This window comes from Rana temporaria, chromosome 6 (genome assembly GCF_905171775.1).
Source record: "Rana temporaria chromosome 6, aRanTem1.1, whole genome shotgun sequence".
In the NCBI taxonomy this organism is placed as follows: domain Eukaryota; kingdom Metazoa; phylum Chordata; class Amphibia; order Anura; family Ranidae; genus Rana; species Rana temporaria.
The window spans coordinates 41,946,172-41,962,551 of NC_053494.1; the positions used below are offsets into that span (position 1 = coordinate 41,946,172).

The window sequence follows — 16,380 nt, forward strand, 5'->3', positions numbered from 1 at the left end:
TATTATAAATGTGGTGTTCTTGTAACTTCCTGTATGAAATCAAGACATCGAAATATGTTATCAGTGTTCCCAACTATCTTCTTAGAGCTGCAAACACCCCATTGTGTAATAAAACATAATAATAAATTGTGTAATGGGGATACAGAGAGGGGACAAGGGTAGTCCAAATTAGGAGGTGGCACTGGTAGGTGACACTGATGGGTACTGATAGGTGTCACAGTGGGCACTGGAAGCTGGCACTGGTGGGCACAGAAATTGCAGCCACGGCTTTCTGTGCGAGGGACCGATGTCCCTTTGACAGAAGCCAGTGATCGACTTTTTTTTCCCCCTCAGGCTGACAACCTGAGGGAAAAGAAAAAAATATTACCGATCTTCTGTTTACATCACGTGATCAGCCGTCATTGGCTGACAGCTGATCACGTGGTAAGGGGCCTCAATCGACTCCTTACTCTGATCTGGGATCAGCCGAGTCTCATGGACTTGGTGATCACAGAGCGTTCCGGAACACGCAGACAGCGATTGCTTGGGAGGACGTCCATGGACGCCCATCTGGCAAATAAGGCCCGCTCTGTAGCCGGCTTTCAGCTATAGCGTGGGTGGCAAGTAGTTAAACATTTAATAAGCCCTCATCTAATGCACATGTGCACAGCCAGCACCCTTTTTGGTTCAGTGGGACGGAAGCATAGCAGAGGGATCAGCAGTTTTCAGAGCGATATTTTCTTTTACCCTCAAGGCAGTGGGCAGAGCCATCCAAACCATTGGTGTAAAGTGCAGATAGAGCTTCATTCTGTAGAACCATTTTTTCCAAACTGCATACAGCTGTTTAATGCACCCAGGCAGGACAGGTGCATTTAGTAGATCTGCATTCTAGACCTTCATCCCTAAACACACAGGGACCTAAACGCCAGTACCAAACGGGAAAGCATCCAGCCCCATCAAGCCGTAGCCTGCCATAGATTTTAACAAGCTGCTTGCAGTGGGGATGAATGCTGCACCGGTCCCTCCCAGGCCTGGGGAGACGCACTGCAGCTGGATGGCCCTGTGTACAAGAGCCCTACGGAGTGGGGATTGGGACCCAACAAGACATTATAGTGCAAAATACTAATTTATGTAGAAAATAGGAGTCTGACATACCTCTCAACATTTTGAGATGGGAATGAGGGACACCTACTAGCAAACATGTGAAGGCATAGGACACGCCCCCTGTCACACCCTCTTAAAGGAGACTTAACTGAAAAAAAGAAAGGTTAATTAAATCCACAAGGGCTTTTTTTTTACCACTACTATTCCTTGGGAAAAGGGAGCAGCCGCTCCAGGTGGGAACCCAGATGAATATCCTCCGCTGCAGACAACTCAGGTGCAGGCAATACACTTAGCAAAGCAGGAACAAAAATTGTCTCTGGACAGCCACACTCTGAACAAATTGTAGCCTTTATTAAAAGAAGAACAGCACTACAAGTCACAGCAAAATAAAATAAAACCCGACTGCTGACGCGTTTTGCACTGAAACTAGTGCTTAGTCATAGCATACTATTCCTTTTATATTGGCTTTTAACATTTTCAAATGCAGCAATTTGGATGAAAGGTTTAGCACTGGGAAACACTTTTTGAAAGATAAAAAGTACATTTTATATACATCTATGTGGATCAGACCAAAATGAGGGACAAATGAGCAGGAAAGAGGGACAGAGGGACTTTTCTCCAAATCAGGGACAGTTGGGAGCTATGGTCTGACAGGCAGAGCATTAGAAGATAAATGAATGGCATATTTCTGTCAGGAATCATTGGAAAGGTGTACAGAATCTGTATGTATTGATCATAATACTTGTCGGCATAAGCCATTTTATAAAGCAGGTCTGCAAAATCGCCTAGGGCTCTGTGCTGTGCAATGCCAGCCACTCGTGCAAGCCTGGACTCAAAGGTTTTATTACAGTCTGTTGCTTGTTTTAGGAATTGTTTGGTCTAGTATTTCTGATGGGATACACTTAAAAGACCTATCCTGTGTAACAGTGTTTTTGGTGCTTCTTGAAGGGCTCCGAAAATCAGCAGCGGGAAGGGAGTGTGTGTTTGTTGGCAGGCCCTTGGCTTTGTAAACAAGCCCTGATTTGAAAGAAAGTAGCTTGGCTGGCTCTCAGCATTTTTACAATGTACACAGACTCCTAATGGTTTTGTCAATGTTTTCCAGATCTAGACAGCAGGCTCTGGAGGAAAAACAGCAGAATGTGGAGACTGAGCTGCGTAATCTAATGGACAAGCCAGGTGAGATGAAAGGAACCCTGATCTGGCATGACATGGCCTAAGGGAACGTGCAAGGGCTTGTGAGTCACCGTAGTGAAGTATAGTGAGAAGGCATGAGTTATGTTAGAAGCCCCGGAGCTCGGCCACAACCTGATCTACTCAATGGCCACACCGCCGAAAAGAATTACTGATATGGGAGTGTCTCTTAGTAAGAGAATGAATAGAAAGGCAGATTAGCAGAATTCCAGGTGATCGGCACCACACCTGCAACACACAGTGCTGGCTGCATTGTTCACTTAGCAGCAGTTTATTCTTATGTTCTGTAAATACTTCTTAGTGACTTCGTTAGCTCAGATACATGTCTCTTTATGTATTTTATGATGTGTATAACACCAACATAAAGTGTTATGCCGCGTACACACGATCATTTTTCAGCATGAAAAAAAATTGGTTTTTCAGCATGTCGAAAAAACGAAGTTTTCCCAACTTCATCATTAATACGATGTTACCTACACACCATCATTTAAAAAAAATGATCTAGCAAAGCGCGGTGACGTACAACGGCAATATAAAGGGGAAGTTCCATTCGCTTTTGGGCTGCTTTAGCTGATTCCGTGTTGGTAAAAGACGATTCACGCTTTTCTGTCTGTTACAGCGTGATGAATGTGCTTACTCCATTATGAACAGTAGTTTTACCAAAACGAGCGCTCCCGTCCCATAACTTGCTTTTGAGAATGCGCAGGTTTTTTACATCGTCTTAGATCACACACGATCATTTTTTACAACCCGAAAAACGACATAGTTTAAAACGACGTTAAAAAATGCAGCATGTACGAATTTTTTTTTTGTCGTTTTTCAGAACCTGAAAAATGATGTGAAGCCCACACACGATCATTTTAAATTACATTTTTCAAAAACAAAGTTTTTTTCATGCCGAAAAATGATCGTGTGTACGCGGCATCAGGCCAGCCATTCAGCAGGAACCGGACAAAATTTGACCCTTTAATGGGCAGGCTGAATATACCAATGATCGATCCTCTTATGTACAACCAGCCTGCCATATTTGCTTGTGATTAACGCAAGCGGCTAGCGATAATCACTGTCTTCTCTCGACAGGGATTTCTTCGCTTGCCTGCTCCCCCGACAATACAACAATATCTTGGCAGGAGCGATTCCCTTGTCAACATTGTCTGTGTTAATGGGGGAATCGTTTTTTTTGTTTTCTGCAACCAAGGGAAGAAATTTGCACGGTCTATGGCCTTCTTTAGTTCACCTTTTACAGAAAAAGTGTAAAGGTGAACTAAGGCTTTACACTCCCCCAGTCTTCACTGTCTTCCTCCGGCAATTGTGAGCTGTCAGGGCTCCCACAGCCAGTTCAGCAGTCCAGGGATATGAAATCCTTGCTCTTCTCCCTCTTTTCCGTCTTCCGTGACAAAACAGATCGATTCTGATTGGTTAGTGCCATGTGAATTGATCTGGTCTGTCCCGGAAGCGCTGCACAGAGAAGAGGTAGAAGAGTGGGCATTTGAAATCCCTGGACTGCCGGACCAGCTTTGGGAGCCCTTACAGCTCAGGATTGCCGGAGGTAGTTAAAATGGAGCCTGGGGAGGGTGGTTTGTGGGAAGGGTGTACTGTGCTAGTTCACCTTAACGTTTTTCTGTTGAGGTGAACTAACACTTTAAGTGTGTGTAAAAGTAGAGTATCGTACCACAGAGCCCTGTAAAGTAGTTGTTTACTTTCCCCATAGCTTTGGGTTCTGTTATTTTGATTATTTTGATACTGTTATGGACACTCGGAAGCTGGGAGACAGTATACTATGTTACAAGTCTAATTGGACTTGTTGGACTGTATGTTCTTCCCCATTTCTTATAAGCATCTCCATTTTGTGGAGTTCAGCCGAACCTGAGCCAGTGTGCCCAGTCACAATTTCACGTAAAAAATCACCTGGTTGTCATTTTTAATTATTGCTACATGTACTCAGATAATCTCATATGTAATGTAAACTGCAAACTTTTGTTTCCATCTGCTTAGCTTACATTACAATCGGCACCTCATTCATGCGCCAAATAATCTTTCTCTTTCTGTGGCCATCATTGGGATTGCCGGGTTCTCTGTATCCTGTGCTGACTCTTCCATGTCTTTTTCAGACCATCTAAAATCTCCAAGAGACAAAAAGAGAGAAAGTGAGCTTCTGGATAAATATTTGCTGATCGTGAATGATCGTAGTGAGATTATTGAATGCCTGGATGAAGATCGATTACGGTGAGAAAAGTTTCTCCTATTATTCACAAAAATGCACTCTTTCTGCATTTACTACAGCTGGTAGCCCTGAGATCAAGTGACATTTGGGTGCTTGGTAGTGACTGTGACCATTATGTTGAAACTAGGGTTGCACCGATCGGTACTCGTGCAAATGCACCGATACCTGAAACCGATACTTTCAGGCTTGGTTCTTCGAGCTGTCAGTGGGTCGCCCCTGTTGACTGCTGAAGTGTTAAAAAAAGTCTGGTAATTGGAGCTGTAGAAAAAAAAAAAAAGCAGCCATCAATGTTTATTAACAACATTGCTCAGCCACTGAAATACTAAAATAAAAAGAAACATTGTTTCTTTTTGTATCTTTTTCTTCATCTGCAGATCAAATGGATGAACAAATATTCCTCTGTTTAACCCCTTATTAACTCTTAATTTAATCAGTCTTTATTAACTGCCTATTCTCCTCCGTTTAATTATCATTTTCCTGCTTTTTTTTTTTTTTCACGTCTATTTTATAAACGATAAACAATTAAAACAATTAATCACTTGGAGTACACCAGAACTAGTGTCCTCTCTATTACTTCTCTAGTGACAACCCAATATTTAGGATTTTCTTTCACTTTCAATGATAATGGTAAACGGGATAAATAGAGAAAGTGAGTGACGGCGCATACAGCAATAAAAGCCACATAGTTGTTCTAATCCCTCTGCACTCTATCCAAAACGAAAAAAATATGTTTTGTACCTAAATTATAATTTAAGGTATTCCCTGCATTAATGTTAAAAAAAAATGCTGTAATACCTGTTAAACCCCCCCCCCCTATTCCTAACCACTTACCTGTCTTTTCTCAACAACCCAGCATTGTCCCAGCTGCCGTGCCACTCTCCCTGGTCACACTGGAGACACTGAGGGCAGTGGGGGGCCATAGGTTCCTGCTGATGTCAGTCAAACTCTTGGGAGGAGGGATTGTGGGCTTGGCTTACTGGTGCTGTGTGTGTCTATGGATGCAATCAGCTCGGGAGCATCCCCCACATGGGTGCCTCCCCAGCACACGGCTCGCTGAGGGGGCACCTGTGGGACAGCATCAGTGAGGGATCGCCGAAAGAGGAGTTAAAGCGGAGGTCCACCCCCCAAAAAATTACATAAAAATGCTCCAAATTTTTTTTTTGTTTTTTTTTTTTTTACAAATTGTGGTTGCTAGGCAGATCTTCCTAGTCTGCCTCTTCCTAGTCTGCGGCAGGTCTTCTTCCTCATCCTCCTCGTGTTGCCTGCTGGGGAATGGAGCGCGGTGTCTTCTGGGACTGTGTGTATCCCAGAGAACAGCCGCCCATTCAGAAAACGCCGCTCGACCCGCGCATGCGCAGTAGGAAACGGGCAGTGAAACCGCAAGGCTCCTGTTTCCCTTAGTGAGGATGGCGGCGCCGGGACCTGCCACGATCGAGGGATCGGCCTCGGATCGGCCTCGGGGGGCCGACATCGCGGGTGCATAGGACAGGTAAGTGTCCTTATTAAAAGTCAGCTGCTACAGTGTTTGTAGCGGCTGACTTTTAAAAAAAAAAAACGCGGCTGGAACACCGCTTTAAGGGACCACAGTGTTCAATACCATTGCACAGAGCAGGGAAGTATAACATTATTTTTATTTAAAAAAAATAACTCTTATTTTAAATGCTCCTTAGACAGCCTGTAGCTCCCCTCCCTTACCAGGCTCCATGTCTTTGTGATCGGCTGTGCTCACCAAACCAATACCAATATGCAGTAGCAGTCTCTTCTGGCCAGCAAAGACAAGTTAGTGGTGAAATAGGTGGCTCTTGCACCATAGATCAGCATGCCGATCGTCTGTTAGTCAGCACATCTTGTTGGAGCATGCCCTGCGACTTCTGGAGCAGAAGAACTCTATTAAAGAAACATTCTTTAAATCTTCACATGTCGGCACAGCAGGGTTTAGAATTTAATTCTCATAATCCCAATTTATTTGCCCGGTTCATTTGTAATGTCTATAATGGTGGCTGACGTTCTTCGAGTGCACTTGACCATAAATGTTATTTTCATTCTGAAGGTGAACTGGTTTCTCTTTCGGTGTCTCTTTGACCCTCTGGTTTGTTATTTACCTGGAAAATAAAAAGTAATCAGTAAATCCAGAACAACAAGTTATGTTCCGGCATCTCTATTGTTTTTTATTGGAGAACTTCTAAATAGCGGCACACTGAATTTATTGGGGGTGATTTACATCCTCACTTAGTACATCCTCACTTAGCCGAGTCATCCTGTTTAAACATCCAATTATGCGCAGAAGGAAGTTAAAATAAGCAGATGATTGATTTGAATAGAAATTCTCGAAAGTATGTAAACAATGTACTTCTTAGTAAATCAGTCTTGTTTCATGATCTTTATCAGTCACAGGAGTGCAATTTGTTTTGCACTCCTGTGACCCTGTTTTCAGTCTGAAGTCTGCTCTCGGCTGACGTCACTGCAATCAGTCGAGGCAGCACATCATCCCGACTTCTGAAGTCTGGATTCGTGAGCTGCCTGGATTGATGGCAGTTTAAGCCTCCGCCCCTCCACAGCTCAGTGCTCCAATGAGCGTGGAGGAGCAGAGCAGGAGAGATGCTGACTGACAGTCAGTAGCTCTCTGCTCAGGGAGGTGAGAGAACCGAGCCATCAGCAGTGTTCAGTGGCTCGGTTCTCATTGCAGAGACACCGGGGGACTGCTGCAGTATTGGTCAGATGCTGCATCCACCTACCGAATTTTCCGGCATATAAGACGACCTTTTGGATGCGTAAAAAAAATGCATCCAAAGTCGGGGGTCGTCTTATACGCCGATGACAGTCTCCGTGACTCCGTCAGGCTGCGGGCATCCATGATTTAAAAGCCGCGCCTCCTCCTGAGACTGTTCCGTGCTAGGCGGAACACAAATTTTCCCAGCAGGGCCTCTGTTCAGTGTTCCGCCTATCACGGATGCCTTCTCATCCTCGGACAAAAGGACATCCGTGATAGGCGGAACACTGAACAGAGGCCCTGCTGGGAAAATTTGTGTTCCGCCTAGCACGGAACAGTTTGAGGAGAAGGCGCGGCTTTTGTATCATGGATGCCCGCAGCCTGGAAGCCAGAATCTGCAAAAAAATAAGGTAGGGAGATCGTCTTGGCCAGCACAGTGGGGGCAAGTGATGGCACAGTGGGGGCAAGTGATGGCACAGTGGGGGCAAGTGATGGCACAGTGGGGGCATGTAATGTAATGGCACAGTGAGGCATGTAATGGCACAGTGAGATTTGAAAAAAGTCCCTTTCTGTCAGCGGTTGTTCCTGTCAGCGGTTGTTCCGGCTACCCCTCGGCTTCCAGAAAGACTAGTAGGAAGTGGGTAGTCTTATATGGCGAGTATATCCCAAAACCAAAATTTTTCCTGGAAAAATAGGGGGTCGTCTTATACGCCGGCAAATACGGTAGGTAAGTATAAATATCCAAAAAACAAACAAACCCATTCTTCTCTTTTAAAGCTGACTCCTGTATTTTTAACATATCAAGACATCTTTAAAAAAAAAAAAAAAAAAAGTTTATACATAACATTTACACAAGGCTCTTCTTGCTGGCGCATTGGTGTCACCAGTCTTTGCTTGTCTCCAGTAATAGTTGTCCTCATTGCTGCACAGGATGTCACATGTGTAATGACATATTTGCAACATTCTGTGCTGAAGTACTATAAGCCCAGGCCAATGTGATAACGCACTCCCGGGGAGGCCATGACATCCTTGGCTCAGAGGACTTGGGTTTAATGAGGCTGGCCTTCATTCAGCCCAAAGAAGGAGCGCCATCTAGTAGTGTAGAGGAGTTTCCTCTAGGGTGGGGACAGGCGGGCAGCGCCAGACTGAAGGGGAGTATTGCAGGCAAAGCGGCTTAATCTTTTAACCCCTTTAAAAGAAAGAAAATAATTGCCTTTAGATGCACTTTAATGACGCTAGTAAAATGATAGAAAGATGACTCAGCGAATGAATATGCTTGTTTTTGTTACAGTGAAAAGGAAGAGGATGAAATGATGGAAAATATGATCAAAAAACATTCAGGTGAGTGTTACCTGCTAGTCCTTATCTAGAAGTCATGTATGATGTATTTCTTTTAGACGGCAATAAACACAATATAGTATATTTTATGTTTAGGCCTCGCACACATGGGCTTTTTAAGGCTGTACAACATAAAGGGGTAGATTTACTAAAGCTGGTGCACTCAGAATCGGGTGCAGCTGTGCATGGTAGCCAATCAGCTTATAACCTCAGCTTGTTCAATTAAGCTTTGGCAATAAAACCTGGAAGCTGATTGGTTTCTAGGGAGAAATTAGCCTGATTTTGCACTCTCCAGCTTTGGTAAATAAACCCCAAAGTTTGGGCATATTTCTCCACCTGTGCGCCATAAGTTCTGCTTACAGCCGCCCATAGAAATCAATGGCTATATACGTGTATACATTGGTACTTGCATAAACACATGCATGCGTATGGATATAGGACCCTGAGCGCAAACCGCTTGGCCCAGATTCACAAAGCACTTACTCCGACGTATAACAAGTGCAAATGTGTGCCGTCGTATCTGTGCGCCAGACCCACAAACTAATATGCGCCTAAAAACAGGCTTCACCCCGCCGACGTAACTTGCCTATGCCGGCGTAGGGTGGGCGCACATTTAGGCTGGACGTATGGTGGCGCTCCCATTGATCAGCCATTCAAATATGCAAATGAGGGAAATACGGCGATTCACGAACGTGCGTGTGCCCGGTGCATGCTACACGAGATGCGCGCAAGTTGTACGTCCGGCGTAAAGTTATGCCCCATAAAGGAGGTGCAACCCGGCAACAGACATGCACAGGTTTTGCACCAGGGAACACAAGCCGACGTATTGTGCGTTGGACGTGTGTCTGGCTGGGCGTACGTTATGTTCACGGCGTACGCAGTGATCCGGCATAGCTTAGGCAGTTGTGCCGGTGTGGTTGTGAGTAGGCGCAAGGGGGGGGGGGGGTGCTGTCGCAATGGAGCATGCGCAGTTCGTAATACGTACCTGTCTGGCGCTCGGCCCATTATTTGCATGGGGTCACGCCTCCTTTGCATGGGGTCACGCCTCATTTGCATGGATTCACGCCCACTTCCACCTACGCCGATGTTCACCGTTGGGAGCACTGGCTTGCTGAATGCAGTGCTTGCCGCGCTGCGTTGGCGTAGCGTACATTGTTTGCCCTACGGCGGCGTGATGTGCGCCCTGCTCTCTGTGAATCTGGGCCCTTGTGTCCAGGATTGTACATCTGTATGCATGCGCATGTTTTAGGCAACTGTGGCATATAGTTATTGATTTCTATAGGTGGCTGTATGAAGCACCTATGGCTGCTGGGAGGGGAAACGCGCTTAATTTTATGTTATGCGGCCCCAGGAACCCATGTGAATGAGCCCTTACATGCTAGTTTACGGGGACCATGCTACTAGAGATGTACACAATAATTTATAGTTAAGAATCTGCTAATAATCAGGTGAATAAAAAGAACACTGTGGGATTTCCCAACAAGGGGCCAGAATAAAAAGAGGACACTGCTATAGCATTATCTATTATCGGACGTTATTGCTGCCAAAAAACACATGAGGCTCGTTTTACGGAGATAAGGTATTATTATAACATCACTACTTATATTATTTCATGAACATTTTCTCCTTAAAATGTTCAACTGACAAACATCAGTGTCACCAAGATATGGAATTTTTTTTTTCTCATGTGAAAAGTCTAATTTTGTCACAGATTGTTATTTTATCTCATGGAGTTGTTTTTATCACCACCTTTCAAATTCTCCTTTTTTCTTCACTCCCCATTGACCGCTATTGAAGCTCCCAGTTATCAGCACCCGGAAGCTGGTGTTTATCCTCTTCCTGCGCTGCTGCCACCCCCGGCCCTTCAGGCTAAGTTCACACTAGAACACGGTTCGGGAAACCCACATTCCGTGCTCTTTTCCCACACCGTGTTGACACCCGCGGCAGATCACAACTGCAGTGTGTTTTAAATATCAAGTTAGCGATGCCCCAAAAGCAGGTTGCAAATGCAGTGCATTTGCCTGCACCGGATTGCATTGTACAAAAGTACCATGTGATCCGATGCAATGCAGTGTGATCAAATTGCACCCCAATAAATCCCATATAAATAACGCAGGAATGCACAGCATGTTTTTGTGTGATTGATAGTGTGAACCGGGGCTTAGGAGGATCGCAATGCAGGGTTTCCAGATTTTGTCATTGGCTGTCACAGCGGTCACACGTTCGGAAGATCCCGATCGCAAGTATGCATTGGGAGCTGCCCAGGGGCGGACTGACAACTCATGGGGCCCCCGGGCAATAAGAGATTATGGGGCCCCCAGGCAATAGATTATGGGGCCACACAGTATAAACACACACACAGTCTACACACACAGCCACACAGTATACATACACACACACACACACACACACACACACACTGAAAAGGTACTGGAGAGGGGCAGCTATAATCTTGGGATATTTTATTTAAAACACAGATTTTTACATACTGTCCCTGGTTTTACTGAGGCTGACAACCCTGATGGGGCCCCCGAGTGGCATGGGGCCCTCGGGCAGTGCCCGAATGGTCAGTCCGCCCCTGGAGCTGTCCATTACATCTTAATTACTGTGCTGGGAGCGTGCAGTGAACGTGCTTTCAGCACAGAAAAGCCGTTCTTCATGGATGCATACACGTGGCCGCTATGCCAGGGGCTGCCATTATGCCTACGGCAAGCGAGAATGCGTTAAGGGGTGATAACCTATGTAGTAATCTGTATGACTTAACTTTAAAATTCATTTTATTATCACTAGTAGAGGTAAAATATGTGTTTAATATTTTATTCTCAGATTTTAAATCACAAATAAGTTGTGCTATTAGGCCCCTTTTTACACGGACGAATAGAATGGTGCTTTTACCTGCGGATTCTACCGCAGCTAGAAGCACACAATGCTTTCCTATGACACCCTTCACACACTGCGTTTTAGCTGTGGTTTCGTTGCCTGCGGTTTGGTGCGAATAGAAAAAATTAGAATTGAATGCGTCCAGGTGCGATCTGGCGCAGCTATCGGCACATAACCGCAGGTAATCGCAGTGCACTGTGTCAGCTGCATTTGGTATGAATCTTGAGGGGGAACACAACGCCAAATTTTAAATAAAAAAAACGGCATGGGTTTCCCCTCCAAGAGCATACCAGTCCCTTAGGTCTGCTATGGATTTTAAGGGGAACCCTGTATGCCGAATAAATGGCGTGGGGTTACCCCAAAATCCATACCAGACCCTTATCCGAGTACGCAGCCCGGTCGGTCGGGAAAGGGCGTGGGGACGAGCAACCCCCCCCTCCTGAACTGTACCAGGCCGCATGCCCTCAACATGGGGGGGGGGGGGGGTAGGTGCTTTGGGGCAGGGGGGTGCCCTGCGGCCCCCTCACCCCAAAGCACCGTGTCCCCATGTTGATGGGAACGAGGGCCTACTCCCGACAACCCTGGTCGTTGGTTGTCAGGGTTTGCGGGTGGGGAGCTTATCGGAATGCGGGAGCCCCCTTTAATAAGGGGGCCCCCAGATTCCGGCCCACCCACCCTATGTGAATGAGTATGGGGTACATCGTACCCCTACCCATTCACCTGGAGGAAAAAAAGTAAAAAAAAAAAACACACTACACAGGTTTTAAAAGTCATTCATTAGGCAGCTCCGGGGGTCTTCTTCCGACTTCGGGGGTCTCTTCTTCTGCTCTCCGGTGCCTTCTTCCTTCTGTCCGGCTTCTCCGCTATCTTCTTGCAGCTCTTTTACTAGCGGAGGGCCCGGTCTTCTGCATCTTCGTCCCTCTTCTCTGGTGTCCTTCTGCCAGGCTTCACTGATATCTTCTTGCAGCTCTTTTACTAGCGGTGGCCGGTCTACAGTCCCATCATGCTCCAGGTGGTGGTGACGACATAAGGGGGCGGGGTCACCGGGTGATGGAGAAGAGAGCGGAGGTGTCTTTGTAATCTGGGAAGTGATGTCATGACATTGCTTTCGGGTTACCAGATCCGAGACCCACTTTGGGTCTTCGGACAGCCGGCAGATGGGGGAACCATCGGTTACGTTTATGACCGATACTTCCAAAAAAGTAAATCCCTAATTATGGCACACATCCTGCGGGAAGCCAGTGCCACTGATTGGTTGTTACACTGTGAAATATGTAACATTCAACTTTTTTTAATTCTTTATTTGTAAAGAAAAAAAAAATATCCATCAATAAACAATCAAATCTCCTTTTCTTTTCAGATACTCAACAGAAGCAAACCACTCCAGAGCCAAACCTAAAGAGAAGATCCCGCTTCAGCTTTTCAGGCTGGTTAAGACCCAAGGATAAAAATAAAACCTAAAAGGGGATTGTGTTGGACATGATTAGTGACGTGCAATAAGTAGAAGACTTTTTAATGGAAACACTGGATCACAGTTGACACTACGACTATCTTGAGCTGTCTCCTGCCTGAAATGTCCAGGCTCTCCAGCCTCTAGCTCATTGAGCCTTCACTGGACACTTACTATGACAACTGTGAATATGCCATGTGGAAGAACCTCTTAAATTATAGTGCACTGGGCCAAATTAACCAAAAAGGCCTTAAAGCTTTGCTTACACAGGGTGCAGTAACACGTTCAATTGTAATCTGCCCCCTGCAGCAGCTTTTGCTTCCATCTGATCCCATTCCAGGACCAGGGAGAAAGAAACCAGTGTAGGCTCCAACTCCAGTCCTATTTAGAGCTTACACAGGGCTGAGGATACCTTCCTCCATGTGACCGCACTTGTGAGTGAGTTACATGATCTGCCATACCTAGAAATACCAAAGAGCGAAGGGAAGATGTGAGCTGCTGCAGGGGCTGGCATCAGCGTGAACCTTCAATGTTTCTTATAAATACACATTCATTTGAACCTGTTGCTATGCTGTTAATTTTGCCACATTTGGAAGTTTTGCGCCTGGTGGTGCGTTGATTTGCCTTAACGGCTCACAAGAATGTCCTTACTGCTGTCAGCTGTCTGAGAATTGTGCTTTTGGTGTGTATGAGTTTATATGCAGTGATATCTACCAAGCTTCCACAGAACTCTAAAACCTCAAAACAAAGTGACTGGGAATTACTCAACTACTTCTCTGTGAAAGTTGCCATTAATTCTCCCTAAAGGGGATCTATCAGGATAGAAACATGGGAGCAGTGACCGGTGCTTTGGTTTTTCATCTGCCACCGGATATGCACATGCTTGATCTAGGTTCACCAAGCAGTGAAGGTAACCATAAAGCACTCACATTTTAGTGCTCCCTGGGGGAGGGACAAGCGCATCATCCAGCCCTGCTGCAGACAGCCCATCAAAGCCAATAGCAGGCTGCAGCTGGACAGACTGAATGCTGTACCTAGTAGGGCCGGCGTTTAGGGCCCTGTGCATTCAGGGATGTGTGCAAGTCTGTACCTTCCCCCAGCAACCTACCAGTAACGGCTCCCATTTTGTCATCCCAACAGAGTCCTTGTGATTTGTACCTCCTGAGTTAGAATTATTGTATGATGTGTGTGAATAGTCAAGTCCCTGCTGACCTAGATTAAAAGTTCGAAGTCCTGGAGCCCCCAGTCACCCAGAGCAGTGGTCATCAACCCTGCCCTACAGGGCCCACTAACAGGCCAGGTTTTATGTATTACCTTGGGGAGATGCAGTCTAGAATACTGCAATCACTGAGCAGCAAATGATATCACCTGTGATGTATTTCAGTTATCTTGCAAACCTGGCCTGTTAGTGGGTCCTGTAGGGCAGGGTTGATGACCACTGACCCAGAGGACTGCTACAATCCCTGAGATTTTCTCAGCCCCGTGACACTGTGTTCCTGGGTTACTTTTCCAAGAAGTAAATACAGGACTCTGATGTTTTTATGCACTTTTACTTAAACAAACCATTGTGTATTTCATTTTGTATCTGAACAGAGTTTGTCTTTTTAATAAAACTATTATTTTATAATGTGGTGCTGGATCTGTTTCATTTGATGATCTTTATACTAATTGATCTTTAAATTCATCCACAAGGAAAGTTAGGCAGAACTCTAGTGCAGCGGTTTCCAAACTGTGGCCATTTGCTTGCTTTTATCCAACCCTTGGGGCACTGACACCAACAATTCCTTCTACTGACACCATCAAAAGTACACAATTCCTTCCCTTGACACCAACGATGTGTCCTAATTCCTTCCCTTGACACCAACGATGGGTCCTAATTCCTTCCCTTGACACCAACGATGTGTCCTAATTCCTTCCCTTGACACCAACGATGGGTCCTAATTCCTATCCTTGACACCAACGATGGGTCCTAATTCCTTCCCTTGACACCAACGATGGGGTAAAATTCCTTCCCTTGACACCAACGATGGGGCAAAATTCCTTTCATTGACACCAACGATGGGGCAAAATTCCTTGCATTGACACCAACACTGGTCATAGTCTAAACTCTAAAGTCTGAAGGACAGTAAACTGGTCCTTTGTTTAGAAAGTTGATGTCCAAAGACCCAGCTACAGCCTTCATGCTCCTGCAGTAAACCAGAGAGATGGCACAATCAGTCAAAGATGTGTACCTCCCTGTCACTTTACAAAGAACCTTGTAAGAAGTGTGTCTGATGGGACGGGGCAATGACCGTACATACAATATTTATAAGTTTATTGTTTGACACCTGTGTTCTAGAGCATTGACATAGAGCATACTTTCATTGGTCCAAGCTGGACCGATGGAACTTGGCAAAAAATAAATAAAAATATAGCTGGAATTTAGCATTTTAAAGAAATAAATGCCACTGTAGAGCTAAATAAATATTAGCACGTGTCCACATTAAAGCATTGTTATCTGGCATTCAGCGGTAAAACTTGTGGTTGACCTATACTTGTATAGCCTCTTAACTGCTACATCCTTTAGCTCAGTGGTTCTCAACCTTTCTAGTGTCGGGACCCCTTGATAAAATTTCCCAAGTTGTGGGGACCCCTAACATTAAAATTATTTTCGTAGCGTAGGTTGTCAGCACCCAAGACAAGACAAGTAATTTGCGCCCCTAACCCACAGACATGCACAGTATTAAAACCACTTATGGTACATTTTAGGATGTACCACTGGTTCTCTTTTGTTCTCCTTTCTTTTCCTTTTTATCTCTCTCTATCCTAATTTTTTAGTTTTTTCCCCGTCCTTCTCTCTACCTGTCTTTCTTGTTCTTTCTCTTATTCTTTCTATCACTTTTTCTTTGCCCCCCCCCCCTGTATTTTTATTACTTCTCTTACTCCTTGGTGGCAACTCTAATCTGAATGGCAACTCTAATCACAGGTAGTGTTACTCACTGGGCTAGATTCACGTAGCTGCGCCCCTTCTTACGGCGGCGCAGCGTATCGTATTTACGCTACGCCGCCGCAACTTGCAGGAGCAAGTGCTGTATTCACAAAGCACTTGCTCCGTAAGTTGCGGCGGCGTAGTGTAAATGGGGCCGGCGTAAGCCCGCGTAATTCAAATGTGGAAGGGGGGGGGCGTGTTTTATGCTAATATGTGATGACCTGACGTGATTGACGTGATTTACGAACGGCGCATGCACCGTCCGTGTACATATCACAGTGTGCATTGCTTCAAATGACGTCGCAAGGACTTCATTGGTTTCGACGTGAACGTAAATTACGTCCAGCCCTGATCGCGAACGACTTACACAAACGACGCAAAAAATTCAAATTTCGAAGCGGGAACGACGTCCATACTTAACATTGGCTGCGCCACCTAATAGCAGGAGCAACGTTACGCCGAAAAAGCCTTACGCAAACGACGTAAAAAACTACCGCCGGGCGCACGTACGTTTGTGAATCGGCGTAACTAGGTAA

At 45.4% G+C, this 16,380-nt stretch overlaps 1 protein-coding gene across 1 annotated transcript in view; it reads left to right on the forward strand.

Moving 5' to 3' along the window:
- The window catches only part of MICALL2 (MICAL like 2), a 186,117-nt gene extending 172,426 nt beyond the window's left edge, over positions 1-13,691 (forward strand). Inside the window, exons 16-19 of the mRNA XM_040356703.1 lie at positions 2,186-2,259; positions 4,386-4,500; positions 8,500-8,549; positions 12,787-13,691. Coding sequence (XP_040212637.1) covers positions 2,186-2,259; positions 4,386-4,500; positions 8,500-8,549; positions 12,787-12,887 — 340 coding nt within the window. The 3' untranslated portion in view covers positions 12,888-13,691. The remainder of the gene's footprint in view (positions 1-2,185; positions 2,260-4,385; positions 4,501-8,499; positions 8,550-12,786) is intronic.
- The last annotated feature ends 2,689 nt before the right edge of the window (positions 13,692-16,380 follow it).